Below are 17217 nucleotides of genomic sequence, written 5' to 3' on the forward strand. Positions count from 1 at the left end.
AACCTATAGTGTGTGAAAGCCACTTACTCTGATGTGGCAAATACAACCAGTGATAAAAAGACACCTCAGCACAAAAAGTCAAAATATTTGGAGCTTGCTCGTGAGTTCCTACAAAGTTTTTTTGCCTCTAGCTCACCGAGAGCATGACATTTTTATAGCCTATGTTTTAAAGCTATCAAGTTCTAATTTGAGGGCTAATTAAATTTGAATCCGCATTTGTTGGGTCTCAAATATTATTTGGCGAAGATGATGAAGGCAGATTTGGGTCTCTTAACACATGAAGAAGAAAATGCTTACAGCTCATCCAAAAAATTTCCGTTGAAACTCTATTTTCTCCTACGAGAATATTGATTTTGAAGAAGAAAATGACTGTGAGTATGGAAAACAAGACAACCTGAAAAAAAAAACAGAAACCATATTTTTGTGGCCATTATGCGCCCTAGTTAGGTGAGATATACATGACTTGCCATGTCACCAAGTTGTGATCAATTGGTACAGTTCTAATCTAGTTTTAGTGTTTGATATATCGTAAGCTTAGTTTAGGTGTCTAAATAAAAAGTTGGGACAAGTTTAAGTAGTTGCGTATGTATTTGGACTAGTATTATATAGCTAGCTTTTAGATTTGGCAGGTTCTTGCATAATTACGTTTAATAATGGGAAAATGGCCAAATATACCCCATATATTTTAGTATATTATTCTCATCTACCCTCCGTTATACTATCGGGTCACATCTACCCTTACCGTTAGCCAAACTTTTTAAAAATACCCTCCACCTAACGGAAAGCCACCGAATTAAAAAAATACCTATTTTTTAAAAACCCATTAATAACCCGTTAAATCTTTTTTATTTAATGCACTTCTTCCTTACAGATTAGTCATCTCCGTCGTAGTCATTTATTGAACTTAAGATGTGAAAGACATAAAATACCGACAAACATATATTCATTTAATATATTGAGTCACGATTCTTTTAATATCTTTATTGTATGTTTATTATATTCTACCTTTTCAATTTTTTTTCTTCTAGCTTTTTTCTTTTTTTCCCCCACCATGCAGAATTGTGCCGAGTATTCACCATGATTTTTTTCCACCATGACATTAATGTTTGTAGCATCTTATTAAGTTGACAATTATGAAATCTTAAGGCAACTACCGAGGTATTTCTTCCTCCAACAATGAAACCTTGTTGATGAGTATTCACGTACCATATTTTCTTATTCTGCTTTAAGCATTTGAGCAACGGGTAATTATCGCCAAATCACGCCTTAAGAATCAAAGTTAGATTTCAAGCTATGGTATGTGATACTCGTAATTCTTAGTAACAACTGAACTTATAAGGAACAAAAATTAGAAAATAATTAGAGGAGATTCAATTTAATATCAAGTTAGAGTCTACCAAAATCATCAAGAATGAAAGAAAGTACACCAACAAGTTGAAAAGTAACTTAACAACCTAAGTACACTAACTTCATGCATTAATCAAACACAAATATTGATAAAGCATATATCTGTTGTTACCGACATACAAACTAACTATCAAGTGTGCATTGCATTAGACAAAGGAAAGCCATATTATAACCACAAAAAATACAATCAAAAGTGATAACATGACATCCTAACGCCACCATAAACAACTAAGAACCAAAAATATAAATTCTTATTAATCCTACTTCCACCATTATTCTCGGTCTCTCTCTAAATGAATAAAATGTGTTAAGACGTCTCAGAAATTTAGGTTCCATATTTTTATATGATGGGTTTAACGAGTTATGGGTTAATGAATTTTTTTTTAAATGATTATTTTATTAATCTAGTGGATTCCGTTAGATGGGGGATATTTTTACCAAGTTTTATTAACGGTAAGGGTAGATATGTCCCGATAGTATAATGGAGGGTAAATGTGAATAATATACCAAAATAGACGGATATATTTGGCCATTTTCCCTTTAATAATTGCTTGTGAGGCAATATATTTTGGAAAAATTGAGTCGGAAGTGTGACATGCATATCCTAAATTCTTAATGAACCAAGAAAGCATGTGCACTGCAGTCTTTTAAAATTTTAGCATGCTCTTTAATAAAGATAATTAGTAATTTTAATAATTAAATTTAATTTGGGTTACTCTTTATCTATTTTTAAATATCTCACTTAACTAATATTCCTTTAATTGAAACGTTAAATATTGATATGAAAAAAGGAAAAAACGACTTCTTATTTTTAAACATCAAATATTTTAAAATAAATTAAATTTGTTTAGAATATTAATATTTGAAGCCGAAGTAGTATTAATAGACTTATTAAATGCATGATCGTTATTGTTTGAGGTGCTTCGCGTAGAGTATGTAGCCAATGGACAACTGATCGGTGTGGGTCAAAATATTCAAGAAAGGTATTCAACTTATTGAGTATTAATGTTTTCACGAGATCATTTTCAACCTTCATTTTCTCTAGTTTTCTGTGGGCAAATATTGCCTTCACCAGTAGTCAATGAATAGGTGTCTTTACCTAATAGTTATATGTGTGGTTCTTTATTTTCAAGACACGTATTACTGCTACATTATGAGTAAACTTGAATCATTTTCTCAATAATTTTTTATAGCTTAGTCAAGTGCTTTAACAAAAGAACTAATAGTATTACAAGGTAGCCAACCAACATTAGGTGTCCAAGTTTCCCCGGTAGGTTTCTAATTCTCCATTGCAGCGGTAATAACAACGACCCAGTAAAATCTAATAGGATCTATGGAGGGTAGTGTGTACGCATACCTTACCCCTACCCCGAGGAGTAGAGATGCTGTTTCCGAAAGACTCTCGGCTCAAGAAAATGAAAAAAGACAATATCAGTACCACCAACAGATACCATAAGAAAAAATAACAACATCATGAAAACCAGAAAATAGATGCAAAGCAAAAGCGATAGCAGTAAATAGACCAGGCACTATGAAAAACGAAAGAGTAATAAGACACAACAATACCACTAGCTGTCTCAGACAAAAACCCTACTGGACTAGCCTCACAAAGGTACAAGCTAAGTCAAGACTCAACTACCTCCTAACCTACAACCCTAATACTCGACCTCCACAACTTCCTATCAAGGGCCATGTCCTCGGAAATTTGAAGCTTCGCCATGTCCTGCCTGATCACCTCTCCCCAATACTTCTTAGGCCGCCTTCTACCTCTTTTCGTGCCCTCCAAAGCCAGTTGCTCACACCTCCTTACCGGAGCATCTGGGCTTCACCTCTATACGTGCCCGAACCATCTGAGTCTCGCTTCCCGCATCTTGTCATCAATGGGAGCCACACCCACCTTCTCCCGAATATCATCATTCCTAATCTTATCCATCCTAGTGTGCCCGCACATCCACATCAACATCCTCATTTCTGCTACTTTCATCTTCTAGATATGTGAGTTCTTAATAGGCCAACACTCAGCCCCATACATCATGGCTGGTCTAACCACCGCTTTATAAAACTTACCTTTGAGTATCAGTGGCACTCTCTTGTCACGCAGGATTCCAGATGCTAACCTCCACTTCATCCACCCCACCTCAATACGGTGTGTGACATGCTCGTCGATCTGCCCTCCCCCGGATAACCAACCCAAGGTACTTGAAACAACTTCTACTTGGGAAGTTGGGATGACCTGTGATTCAAGTCTCACATCATGGATGTTTTAAGTTTACACCATATAATAATAATAATAATTAATAAAAGAAATATGTATCATTTAACTACTATCAAGTGATAAAGTATTTGTATGTGTGACATGCCTAATTTATTTTTTTGTATAAACACTAAATGATGTTGATATTTTTTTCTAAAGCTTTTTACCAATCTGCAGAAAGTGATCCAGTAACCTTCAAAGCAATCCAACGAACAGACAGAACTAAAATCAATCAAGATGTAGCGTATACGTCGAGAAGTAGTGTTACAAATCTGCCAATTTAGCAAATATACATGGCCAACACTTAGCCTCGAGTAGCCATCAAGAACTAATCATGCCAAAATTAAATATGTACACGACAAGAACAAATAAATCAAGTACATTTTTGGTAAATATTCTCTATTGTCTGTATAGCTTAACCCCCATTTGTTTGGCGTCTTGCGACTTCAGGGGAAAGAGTATACTGTATACTTCAACTATAATTGTCAAAAGGAAAAATGGCAAACCATGTACATCTTCTTTACATTGCCTGCACAATATCTGTTTTTGGCCAAGTACTTTCTTGGCATCGTTAGGCGGCTATAGGTACAATGGAACACGTACCAAAGTTTCTTCCTCTTTCTTGATGAGCTTTTACTATCCATGTCAATACCAGAAGTACCATAATAATCGAAAGTGACAACATAGATGACCATAGTATTCGTGCTGAAATTCGAAATGGCCTGCACTGGTACTGTAAAATGTTGGAAAATGCTTGTTTTACTGTGGAGCACTGAGTTAGGCTCAATAAATCAGGGAATATTTCTATCAAGTCTTGAATAGATTCAGTGTAAGCAAATAACATCATGGATGATGCCTGTGGAATGAATCTCCCTTCACCCAAGCAATTGGCTGTAGAATTTTCTCCATAACATGTCACTCTTGACAGAACCTACAGGCAAACATAAGCATTCTTGATAGAGTTCAAATTTTATATACGATGATGATAGTATAAAAGACACTACTTATTAAGTTACGTTACTACAGGTAATCCTCCATAATTCGTGGGATTCATAACTTGAAAAATAAAATAGGTAAGCTACTATAACATGTTAAGATATACTAATAGTGCAAAATTTATTTACACTAGTAGTGTATATATAAGATCAAATGTTAAAATCCTTTGTAAAGCTATAACCAATAGACAGACTGGTTGTGAAGGCTTCAATAGAAGTAGGAAAATCACGCCACAGTATCTCTACGTGTCTAATCTACATGCGTGTATACAGGATTTTTCACAAGTGTCAATATTTGAAAAAATTAATAAATGAATAAAAAACTATAATGACAAGTGATGTCATTATTTTATATTTACACTCAATATAGTTTTATTTTGCTTATAATCTATATAGACATATTTAATAAAAGAATTCGACGAAAGGTGTCATATGCTTGGGGCAAGATGTATTCGCTGCTGATCTACGTCACCAAGGAACTCAAAAGTAGAAGAGTAAGGGATGAAAAGGGGGTGCCGTGAGGAAGAAATAAATGAATTTAAATTTTGTGAATTGACTGACAATAACGGTTAACTTTTCATATAGAGCCTATAGTAACGTGACAATAGTAATAACATGTTATAACCGGAATTGAATTGAACTGATGATGTAAAATATTTTCACATTGTTCGTATATATAACTTAAAATTTGAATGAAATAGCATTGTGATACGGTAACAGGAAGCAATTCCCAATTTTTAACTAGATGAGCTGTAAAGATTCTTATTCATGTTCTATAAGTAACTGCTTAAAAGTTAAAACTTACATATTTCAGTTCTCCAATTGGAATAGTATCCTTAGGGCAGAGATCAGGTGTGAAGCTGAAATTAGGTGCACCAGAGAAGGGGTCGCAAATTCCTCTTTTTCCTGAGTTATTTTCCCCCATATCATTTAATCCTAATCCTTGCACTTCTGTCAACTTAGAATTTAGCTGGAAACCAACCAAAAAAAAAAAAAAAAATCTGCCTCAGTAATGCTGAGATAATGCTCGTCTATTGTTTCTACTATAATAGGAGTAGATAACAGTACCTGACTTATGAAATTATGAACAGTGGAGCCAATCTGTACCAATATTTTATCAGAAGTTCCAGCTTCTGCACAGGGAAGTATAAGTTGCAAGCTATTGTTCTTGGGATTCTGTTGAAAGTCCTCTAAAGCTGAGCACGTGTCTTCTGCAAAGCTGCATATATAACATGTGCCAAAATTATATATATTATAATATGAAAAATAAACTTAATTGAAAAGGAGAGAATAGGATGTGTGCTCACGTATGGGAGAAGAAATCAAAGCCAGTCAGCACCCAATTTAGAGTTGTCAAAATCCAGCAGCAAAAGATTATTCTAGTTTAACACAACAAAGATTAACAGCAGTTTAGGATCCCTAATAATATAAAGGTGATTATGTGTCAAATTACGAGTGCCAAAATCTCACTTACATTATAAATCCAAGAGGCCAATGCCAAACGAGCAAAACTGAGCCAAAGCAGCATTCCATTAGTCTAACCATGTCGTGGGTCGATTTAAACGTACGTTAGAAAGAATTAAACAGAAAAAATAGCAAAGATGATAGCAAAAGTAGAAATAGAGTAATAGCTTATATTATTATAACTCACACAAAATCACAACCTCTCTACTTTGACACCCAAACATTGAAGTACATCTGCTTTCAAACATTCTAATGACTAAAAAAATATGCAATGTGTGACAGAATCTCACCTAATGCACTAACCAAAAATACCAAATTGACAGTCACAACAACAATATTTGCAACATACCTGCAAAACAGAGGAATAGGTTAATGAAAGAGATATTAAACATAAGAACGACAATCGCACAGGGAAATTAAAGAAGTGACTTACAGACTTGTAATTGCTTCATTACTTGAATGTCTGGTTTTGTCAACAAACTGTTGAATCATAATAGATCCTCTTCGAAGTCTATGAGTTGTCAAGTTCAACATCTGGTTTGCCACTGAATCATAAGGACTTAAAACAGTTTGCATATTTAGCAAAACCTTTATTACTCTTCTAATGGTTTGACGAGTATCCCCACCAGCATCAAAAATTGTTTGGCGAAGCCTTTCCACTCTATGTTCAAAACCATTGTTTGCAGCCAAAATAACACTGCTTGCAACTCTTCCATACAAAAATAAAGCAGACACATCAATCAGTCTTCTTCTTTTTACTCCTTCTCTAGTAAAATGTAACACGAATGAAATGTTTAGCAATTAATACTTTATCCCCATTTGAGAAGACCAATCGCTTTACTACATATATATAGGTCATTAATCATCATTTTAAGCAGGGGAGAAGAAAGGGATTGTTACACAAATATGCGTTTAATAATGACTCTTAACTTCAATGCATTGATAGCGTTAACTTTCCGTAATAACTGAACTAGTTGCCTGAAAATAAGACAAGACAACTTACTCCAGCATAAATAAGAATAATTCATGAATAGAAAACTTCTAGAGTGGTTTCCATAATGCATACACAACGTTGTTAGCAAGATAAGATGCAAAATATTTGTTTTCTGGCTTTGTAATCAACGTGTCCTTTTACTTATTTACTTAAGAATATGATAGTATTATTTACTACTAAAGTTATTTCCTGAAACAACTTCCTTCTCATCTTAACAAACGTGTGTATATGTGTATTTTCTTTCTAAAATTGTAACAGAGCACAGAATCAGTTCAAAAATAGTTCTCCAACATATTTGATAATTGAAATCCAAAAACCAAGAAATAAGCAGCTTACATGGCAAGAATGGTAAACAGAACAACGAGCAAGAACATCAAAATGTAGGAAGAAGGTGGATAGTCAACAATTGGAGTTGAGTTGCCATGGAAATACTTATATATCATATAACTCCCAAATCCCAATCCAAATAATAACCAAATCCCAGCAATAGCGTATCCGTGGATGCCTGTGAAAGCCGCAGACTATAAATTTCAGGAAAAAACAAATACATATCAGCAGCTTCCCTTGTTAGCAATCAAAACTATGTAGTAACTTTTTTTATTTCATTATAAATAAAACTTACAGCCCAATAGTGCTTGTTGCCAAGATTATAAGTTCCGTTATATAACTTGAACTGATGCAGAGGATCAGGTCTTTTTGAAACTTGATCATGATCAATGAACCCAAACACAATAGATTTTTGGGATACCATATTAGTTGAAATTAATAAAAGAATGAACGGAACAAGAACCATTCCATGTAATTTCGGCATGATATACTATATAATCTTGATTTTGAGGTAGAACATAATTAAGGGGAAGAAAACAAAAGTGGCAAATGGGGCCAAGAATAGAGAAAACATGAAGGTAGTGGAGACAAAAGAAAAGAAAATTCATGCCTTGACTTGCTCATTAAGGTTAGGATAGCTTGTGGCTAGATTTATGCTAAGAAACTTTTGGTTATTCTTCTGTGTACAACAGAGTTGTGGGATTATTCTTCTAAGTCTTGACTCCATCTCTTCTCTGTTCTTCACACACTAATACTACAAATGACTGAACAAAGTGAGAAATGAAAGGAGAGTACCTATAAAAGTATGCGGTATTTACGGCCTTCCTTGAAAATTGCGATAATTTTGACCACCTTTTTGGCTTTTGATCCACTTCTTTCTTTCGACGTAAGCTTTCCTTTTCCCTCATCAGCCGATATTTATGGATGTGTTTCCCATCACAAAAGACACAAACCATCACTTTCTACTTTTTTTACTTTTGTTTTCTTCATTTATCACCTCCTACATTTTTTTTTTTTTTTAAGCACAAATTTGTTAAATAACCAAGCCACCTAGAGTTACACGGGGAAACACTGCATATACAAATCCCAAGTTACACCAGTGGCATATAATAAATTTACTAATTTATTAATCTCACCGTGAACTTTATTGCAACAATATTTGTATACACCTTTAGTAGAGCGGAAGGTTACGAATTCGATCGAATTCATCAGCTTTTGTTTAAATTTTATATTTGTATAAAAAATTTAATAAATATGTACGAATTATTAATTCAGAACTCAATATCTTAAAAGGATTATAATTTTAAACCCATAAAATTTAAATACTAGCTTCATGTCTAACCTTTAGGAGGTATTTCCCATCACAAAAGACATAAACCATTTTAATTTTTTAATGTTTCCAAGAAAGTTTTTGTAAAGTATCCTAAAGGTGTTTTGAAGGCAATTTCTTTTTCTTTTCCAAACAAATACTTCAAATAGAGTTTCATAGTTTAACGTCCAAAAACTCTGAATCAAAGAAGAATCTTTTATCCTAATTGTTGGAACATGCACAATCATAAGTATTACAAACGTGTAAATTAGACAATAACTTAATTACAGTAATACGTTGATTACAAAGCCAGAAAACAAATATTTTGCATCTTATCTTGTTAACAACGTTGTGTATGCATTGTCGCAAAATACTATTGCATTGTCCTTTAAGAGAAGCAGAATACAGATAAGCCAGACAAGTTACGGGTGAATTAGAGTGGTTAGTTAGATTGCTTGAAGAATTGACAGTTCCTTAAACCTTGGTTGTCCCGGTATTTTGTGATAACCAAGAATTATGTGTTTTATGAACGTACAAAACACATAGAGGTAGCCATTTTGTGATATAATCTCTTGGTTGCATTAACAACTGTTTTTTTTATTTTTTTTATTTCTCTGTTCCGTGTTTATATCAAACAGTAGGTGGCTACTGATTAATAGACTTTTTGAACTTACACAACTTCGATTGAATGTGTGAGTGTGACCGAGTTCTAGACAATGCATGTAGTTCACTCATAAAATGCAGTGTCGTACGTGGAGCTTTAAATTTGATAAATAACAACAAATGCATGTGGCTATCAAATAGATTTACTAATCTTTCACAAAAGTGCCCAGCTGGTCCCTATATGACTTAATTTGGGCTAGCTATTGATGGTTTTGGCTTTGAAGGAAACAAAAAAATAGCTACCTCCACGCGTCGTACCACGTATTAAACTATTTAATTTGCAATTAATATACACGTGACACTTGAAAAAGCTAAATGTGGAGAGAATGTCATATTGTTATCGTGTCTAACAGTGTTGTTGCTCTTGATTTTTCCTGACTTCGCATTCGTTTCCAACAGTCAAACAAGGTAAATTAAGTATAAGCGATCACGTACGATATCTTGTTACTAGTAAATTACACCGCGTTTCTGGCAGTTATGAAAGAACTTATTAAATTTATGAACTTTTATTTCATTATTATATTCAAAAATATATTTTAATGACTTTTTAATTTCAATTTTAAAAAAATGAATTTTGTTATAAAATAAAGACTGTAAAGTAAAGAAATTGAAGACAAATATAGAGAGAGATTGATATTATTCAATTTCAAACTAATGTACATAATGAACTGAATTCTCCTCTATTTATAGAAGAAAGGAAGCTGCTGTGTAAGCTGCTATTGCAAGTTGTTGTGTAAGGTGCTACTCTAAGCTGCTTGTAAGTTGCTAATGTATCAGATATAGATAATCTTCTACCAGAGGTAATATTTATCCATAACGGAGTACCGAAAGGATAAACTTCTTCAGGAGGCTTATTTCCAATAGAGTACTAAATAGATAAACATATTTACGGCGGAGTCCCATATGGATAAGCTTCTTCAGGAAGCTTATTTATAACGGAATACTAAATGAACATCCATAATATAATATATTTATAACACTCCCCCTTGGACGTTCATTAAAAGATATTGTGCCTCGTTAAAATCTTACTAGGAAAAACCCAGTGGAAAAAATCCTAGTGAAGGAAAAAACCTTACAAGAAAAACCCTATGGGAAAAACCTTAGTAAGGAAAAAAGAGTACAATGCATATTTCACTCCCCCCTGATGAAAACCTTGTTCCAAATATTTGAGTCTCTGCATTCCAATCTTGTATACCATCTTCTCAAAAGTTGAAGTTGGCAAAGTGAACAAATCCGCTGGATTGTCACTTGAACGGATTTGTTACACATCGATGTCATCATTTTTCTGAAGATCGTGTGTGTAGATTAATTTTGGTGAAATATGCTTCGTTCTATCTCCTTTTATAAATCATCCCTTTAATTGGGCTATGCATGTAGCATTGTCTTCGTATAATATTGTGGATTTTTTTATCACATTCTAACCCACATTTTTCTCGAATAAAATGAATCACAAATCTCAACCATACGCATTCCCTACTTGCTTCATGAATAACTATCATCTCAGCATGATTTGAAGAAGTAGCAACAATAGATTGCTTTGTGAAGCGCCATTATATGACAGTACCTCCACATGTAAACATATACCCGATTTGAAAATAAACTTTATAGGGATCAGATAAATAACTTGTATCTGCACAACCAATATGATATGCACCACCTTTGTTAGCATTAGTAAGATACATAAGTGCACTAATTGCACTGAGATAGAGTATTTCAGGACCAAGGAGTTCCTCATCTTCTTCTAGAGGTCGGAACGGATCCTTATTCACTTCATGTGATCGAACACTCATTTGGTGTACTTAACGGGTGTACTTTGTCCATGTAAAAGCGTTTTAAGACCTTTTCTGTATAGACAGATTGATGGATAAAGACCCCGTCTGCTAAATATTTAATTTGCAGACTAAGACAAAGTTTTTTCCTTTGGCGCTCTTATGGAGTTCTTATGAGATTTATGCCATTAACATAAATAACAAGTATAACAAACTATGATGTTATTTTCTTTGTAAAAATACATAGACAAATGTCATCATTTACATAACCTTCATTTATCAATTCAGTGAGGCGATTATATCACATGCGTCCAGATTGATTTAAACCGTACAAAGATCTTTGTAATCTGATTGAATACATTTCACGATGCTTTGAACTATATATTTCAGGAATTTTAAATCCTTTAGTGATCTTCATATAGACTTAATCAAATGAGTCATATAGGTTATGACTTGCATTTAGATGGCATGACATCTTCAGGTGTCTGGACTACAGGTCCGATCCTCACAATCTTTTACAATATTGTGAACTATATTGTATCAAATATATCGTCGACGATCGTTTTGTATCGGTTCCTAAGCGACATAACTTGTTGAGATCTCATCACTTTCCTTATTTTCAGGTACCTGAACTTCTTCTGGACTTTCATGAAATGTTATGTCGTGGGCTCTTCTTGAGCTCATTTCCTTCTCATTATGATCATTTTGATCATTTGCTCTTATCATTTTTCAAGGATTGTTAGCTTTGGAACCAATCGGTTTACTACGCTTCAGGCGTACAATAAACTTTATCCTTCAAGGACTTTAATTTTAATAGGAGCATTTGCAGCTGAAATATGATATTTAATTTTGGATCAACAAATGCTTCTGGCATTTGACTTGAATTATCTTCTAAGTGAGGATCATATTAATGATAATTCGATTCATATAGCATATCTTTTAGCTGTTTATTCCATCCCTAAATGTTAGAAAAACTAACACATATCCCCAATCTTCTTTGAAAAACCTATCTTAGTACATTGTGGTAGAGAAATTAATCATATACCACACATCAAAAGTTATTAGATAGTAAAAATATTTGGTTTCTGATCCTAAACCAATTATGAGGGGAGGACTTATCATATTTTGTTGGTCTGATGCATACACGTGCTACTGTATGCTATTTAGAAAACCTTAGACCAACATATGAGGCTTTATTCTCATAAGCAATAGTTTAGCCATTAATATGAGGTATTCAATGCTAAACTAGCTTGGATATAAACCAGCATCATCAAGATGAACTATCTTGATTTCATAATCTGAAAATTATGCTCTTAATTGAGAAAGGCAATTTCAAATGCCAAACTGTAGGTTGACAATAAATACACATGTAACCATATCATATATGCATCTATAAGTGGTTCACATGATAGGTGAATTGTAACGACCCGGACGGTCATTTTAAGTGTATTGGTCCCGCTCCCCTATTTACTGCTTCTCCCATATCTATTTCTGCTATTGTGACTTGTCGGGAGGTTTCATTTTGGTTTTTGGAGTATTTTGGGACACTTAGTCCCTAAATGGAGGTTTAAGTCTCAGGATTTTGACCGTAATCATAAGTGTGTGAAGACGACTCCGGAATGGAATTCCGTCGGTTCTGTTAGCTCCGTTGGGTGATTTTTGGATATAGGAGCATGTCCGGACTGTGAATTTGAGGTCTGTAGCTAATTTAGGCTTGAAATGGCGAAAGTCGAATTTTTGAGAAGTTTGACTGGGGGTTGGCTTTTTGATATCGGGGTCGAATTCTGATTCCGGAAGTTAGAGTAGGTCCGTAATGTTGAATATGATTTGTGTGCAAAATTTGAGGTCAATCGGACGTGGTTTGGTAGGTTTCGGCGTCGTTTGTCGAATTTGAAAGTTTAGAAGTTCTTTAGGCTTGAATCTGGGTGTAATTGGTGTTTTGATGTTGTTTTGAGTGATTCGAATGCTCGACTAAGTTCGTATGATATTTTTGGATGTGTTGGTATATTTGATTGAGGTCTCGGGGGCCTCAGGTGAATTTCGGATGGCTAACGGATCATTTTTGGACTTGGCTTGATAACTGAAGTCTGGTTGCAGCAGGTTCTGGTTTCCTTGTACGCGATTGTAGGGATTCATTCGCGATCGCGTAAGCTTATTCTGGATTGAGGCAAGTTTGTTCTACGCGATCGCAGAGTTAGGAACACGATCGCGTATGTGTGCGAAGTTGTGCCTCACGAACGCGCGGCTAAGGTCGCGTTCGTGTAGAAGGATTTGAGCAGGAGGGGAGGTGTGGCCAATGCTCTATGTGATCGCGTGAGGCAGGATGCAATCGTGTAGGTATGAGAGGCAGTGATCCGCGATCGCGTGGGTAATTCCGCGATCGCGTAGGGTAAAAATCATGGGGCAGCGATGTAACGACCCAACCAGTCGTTTTGACTTTTAGAACCCCACTCCCTTAAATAAAATTTCGTGTATATGCTTTAATGATTTATGACTTGTGGGGATGGTTGGTTCGGGATTTAGAAGTGTTTGGGTTGAAATCGGAACACTTGGTTCCTTAAGTTGGCTTTAAAAGGCCAAGTTTGACTTTGATCAATATTTTGAGCAAACAGACTCGGATCAGTATTTTGACAGTTTCGGTAGGTCCGTATCGTGATTTGGGACTTGGGCGTATGCCCGGAATCAAATTCCGAGGTCTCTAACCCGAGATATAGAATTTTGATGAAACAATTAAAATTTTTAAGTTTAAATAGTGACCGGATGTCGAATTATGTGCAAACGGCCCCGGAATAGAATTTTGATGATTCCAACAGTTCCGTATGGTAATTTTGGACTTAGGAGCATGATCAGAATTTTATTTGGAAGTCCGTAGTGAAATTAGGCTTGAAATGGCTATAACAAGAATTTAAGTTGGAAAGTTTAACCGGGGAGTTGACTTTTTGATACCGGAGTCGGAATACAGTTACAAAATTTTTTATAGCTCCGTTATATTATTTATGACTTGTGTGCAAAATTTGAGATCAATCGGAGTTGATTTGATAAGTTTCGACATCGAATGTAGAAGTTGAAAATTTAAAGTTTCATTAAGCTTGAATTGGAGCATAATTCGTGGTTTTAACATCGTTTTATGTGATTTGAGGTTTCAAATAAGTTCATATGATGTTGTAGGACTTGTCGGTATATTTGGTTGAGGTCCCGAGGGCCTCGGGTGGATTCCGAGTGGTTAACAGATCGAATTTGAAATTTGAAGAAGAGTTGAGGCAGCTGATATCTGGTGTGATCGCGGTTGTGAAAAATCCATCGCGGGTGCGAAGCCGCGGGTGCGAAAAATCCATCACGGGTGCGAAAAATCCATCGCGGGTGCGAAAACTTCATCGCGGGTGCGAAGCCGCAGGTGCGAAAAATTCATCGCGGGTGCAAAGCCGCAGGTGTGAAAATTCCTTCGCGGGTGCGAAAACTTCATCGCGGGTGCGAAGCCACATGTGCAAAAAATTCATTGCGGGTGCGAAGCCGCAGGTGCAAAAAATTCATCGCGGGTGCGAAGCCGCATGTGCGAAAAATCCATCGCGGGTGCGAAGCCGTAGGTGCGAAAAATTTTGCCGTGGGCGTGATGATCGCTGGGCAGTGAGTGTTTAAAGCGGGGATTTGAGCATTTTTGCTTATTTCTTCATTCTTGGACGATCTTGGGAGCTGTTTGAGAGGAGCAGTCACCTAGCAACTTGGAGGTAAGTTAATTCACACCTATTGCAAGTTAAATACATGGTTTATATATAGATTTAGACATGAAAATTTGTAAAAATTTAGAGTTTTGAAGAAAAACTTAGAAATTGGTATTTTTGATTTTTCACCACGGAAATGGTTATGGAATTGGATGGAAATTATATATTTGAGTTCTTGAGATTATGGGTAACGATTCCCTCCAGAAATTTCCGAAATCCGGGCATGTGGGCCCGGGGTGAATTTCAGGAATTTTACCATTTTGGATAAGGTAATTTATTTAATAGATAAATTTCGAATCATTTAGCATATATTAATTATTTGTATAATATTTGGATAGTTTCGGATTTTTCGGCGTCGAATCGAGAATTCAACGCGACGTGGTAATCAGAAAGTGGACTTTGAGACGAGGTAAGTCTCTTGTCTAATCTTGTGAGGGGTAAAATTACCCCATAGGGATTAAATTAAATAATTATTGCTAATTGCGGGGGCTACGTACGTACGAGGTGACGAGAGTTCGTGTATAGCTACTATTAATACTAAAGTCCGGGTAGTTTAGGATTCAAAGCATGAATTACTTGTGTAAATTATATTCTTTATTAATTAAATTATTTGATGTGTATATTGTGAATTGTTATGAAAGGTAGTAAAAGATAAAATTTTCATATGCTTAATTTGTGTTTAGATTAAATAAATTGCTAAATAAAATTGTTCATCCTCTCGAATTTATCTTATAATAAACATACTCTCATTCCCGGAGGTACATAAGAAAAATGTCCTCCTTTCTTGTGGAGCGGGCTGAACACCTCGGCAGGATAGATGCATCTATGGATCGTGTCGCACGTCCCTCGGCAGTGTACACGACACTCTGGATCGGGCCGAACGACCTCGACAAAAATTGTGCTTAATAATAATAATTACACGATACCTTAATAGTTTATTTCAGCTTGTGAAGCTAATTGATAAATTGGAGAATCCTTGAAATTTAATGAATTATTATTCCTGCTTGTTAAGGAATTAATTATTATTCCTGTAAATGAGATTAATTGATAAATTGGAGATTATTTGAATTGAAGGAATTTAATTAATATATTGAGAATTGTTGCATTTGAAGGAATTTGATTATTTCTGCTGGTTAAATAAATTATTGTAAATTCTGTGAATCATGCTGATTTAGATATTCTAGTTTTATTTCTATTATTATTATTGACCCATAGTGAGTGTCAAAGTCGGCTATCTCGTCTCTACCACTTCGAGATTAGCTTGATACTTATTGCGTACACGTTATTTTCGTACTCATACTGCACTTGCTGCATATTTTATTGTGCAGATACATATATGTATAACGGTCTTGTGGGCACAGAGGTGTGGTTAATAATTGTGGGGACATAGGTGAGCTGCATTCTATATTATGATCCGCAGCTAACAGAGTCTCCTTCAGAGTTATTATATTTTCCTGTCTAATTTATATTCCGGACAGATGCTGTATTTTATTTTTAATTCCCTAGTAAATGCTCATGCACTTGTGACACCGGGGTTTGGGAATGGTTGTGAATTATTTAGAAATTTAGTTGCTAAAAATATTTATCATTTACTCTATGAGTTTTATCTTTACAATTTCATTGAATAAGTTTTTATTTCAAAAATACTAAAATGGGTAATTAAGTTAATTGATTATGGTTGGCTTGCCTGACAGTGGTGTCCGGCGCCATCACGGCCTTTTTGGATTTTGAGTCTTGAGAAGCGAAGTTGTTCTTCACGATCGCGAGGCTATTTCCCCGATCGCGAGGCTATTTCCCCGATCGCGATTAAGGAAATGTCTGGGCAGTATTAAAGTTTTCAAAAACGGGGGTTTTGCCATTTTATCAAAAACTTGAGTTAGGAGCACGGAATTGGGCGATTCTTGAAGGGATTTTCGTGGAGTTGATTGGGGTAAGTGATTCTTACTTGGTTGTGGTTAAATCCCATGATTTCATCTTTAATTTTATCATCTAATTTGTGATTTGGGGTGAGAAATTGGGGGAAAAGAGGGAGAACTCTTGAGTTGGGATTTTGAGGTTTTTAATGGGATTTTGTTATCGGATTTGAGTAAATTTGGTATGGTTAGACTCGTGAGTGAATGAGATTTCGGGTTTTGTGACTTTTGTCGGATTTCGAGATGTGGGCTCGGGAGCCAGGTTCGGGCCAATTTCTGATTTTTGGCTATAATTTAGTACTTTTCTTGTGGAATTGATCCCTTTAGCCTATATTGATTGTATTGTTCTACTTGTGGCTAGATTCGGGACGTTTGGAGACCGATTTGTGAGGCAAAGGCATTT

The 17217-nt window shown here is 35.2% G+C and overlaps 1 protein-coding gene across 3 annotated transcripts; it reads right to left on the reverse strand.

Annotated features, from left to right (window-relative positions):
* Window positions 1-3884: 3884 nt before the first annotated feature.
* LOC107801139 (uncharacterized) lies at window positions 3885-8376 on the reverse strand. 3 transcript variants are annotated; one of them, XM_016624423.2, is made up of 9 exons: window positions 8237-8376; window positions 7451-7635; window positions 6554-6829; window positions 6411-6469; window positions 6131-6167; window positions 5964-6035; window positions 5725-5875; window positions 5462-5626; window positions 3885-4592 (listed from the first exon to the last, which is right to left on the reverse strand). In XM_016624423.2, exons 2-9 carry the CDS (start codon window positions 7555-7557, stop codon window positions 4233-4235), a joined length of 1227 nt encoding a protein of 408 aa, XP_016479909.1. In that variant the 5' UTR covers window positions 7558-7635; window positions 8237-8376; the 3' UTR covers window positions 3885-4232. The 3 variants fall into 3 exon arrangements, with proteins under 3 accessions (XP_016479909.1, XP_016479911.1, XP_016479908.1); XM_016624425.2 differs by having other exon boundaries at window positions 7451-7619; window positions 8237-8327; XM_016624422.2 differs by lacking the exon at window positions 8237-8376 and adding an exon at window positions 7737-8226.
* Window positions 8377-17217: the final 8841 nt, after the last annotated feature.

This window comes from Nicotiana tabacum, chromosome 17 (genome assembly GCF_000715075.1).
Source record: "Nicotiana tabacum cultivar K326 chromosome 17, ASM71507v2, whole genome shotgun sequence".
Lineage (NCBI taxonomy): Eukaryota > Viridiplantae > Streptophyta > Magnoliopsida > Solanales > Solanaceae > Nicotiana > Nicotiana tabacum.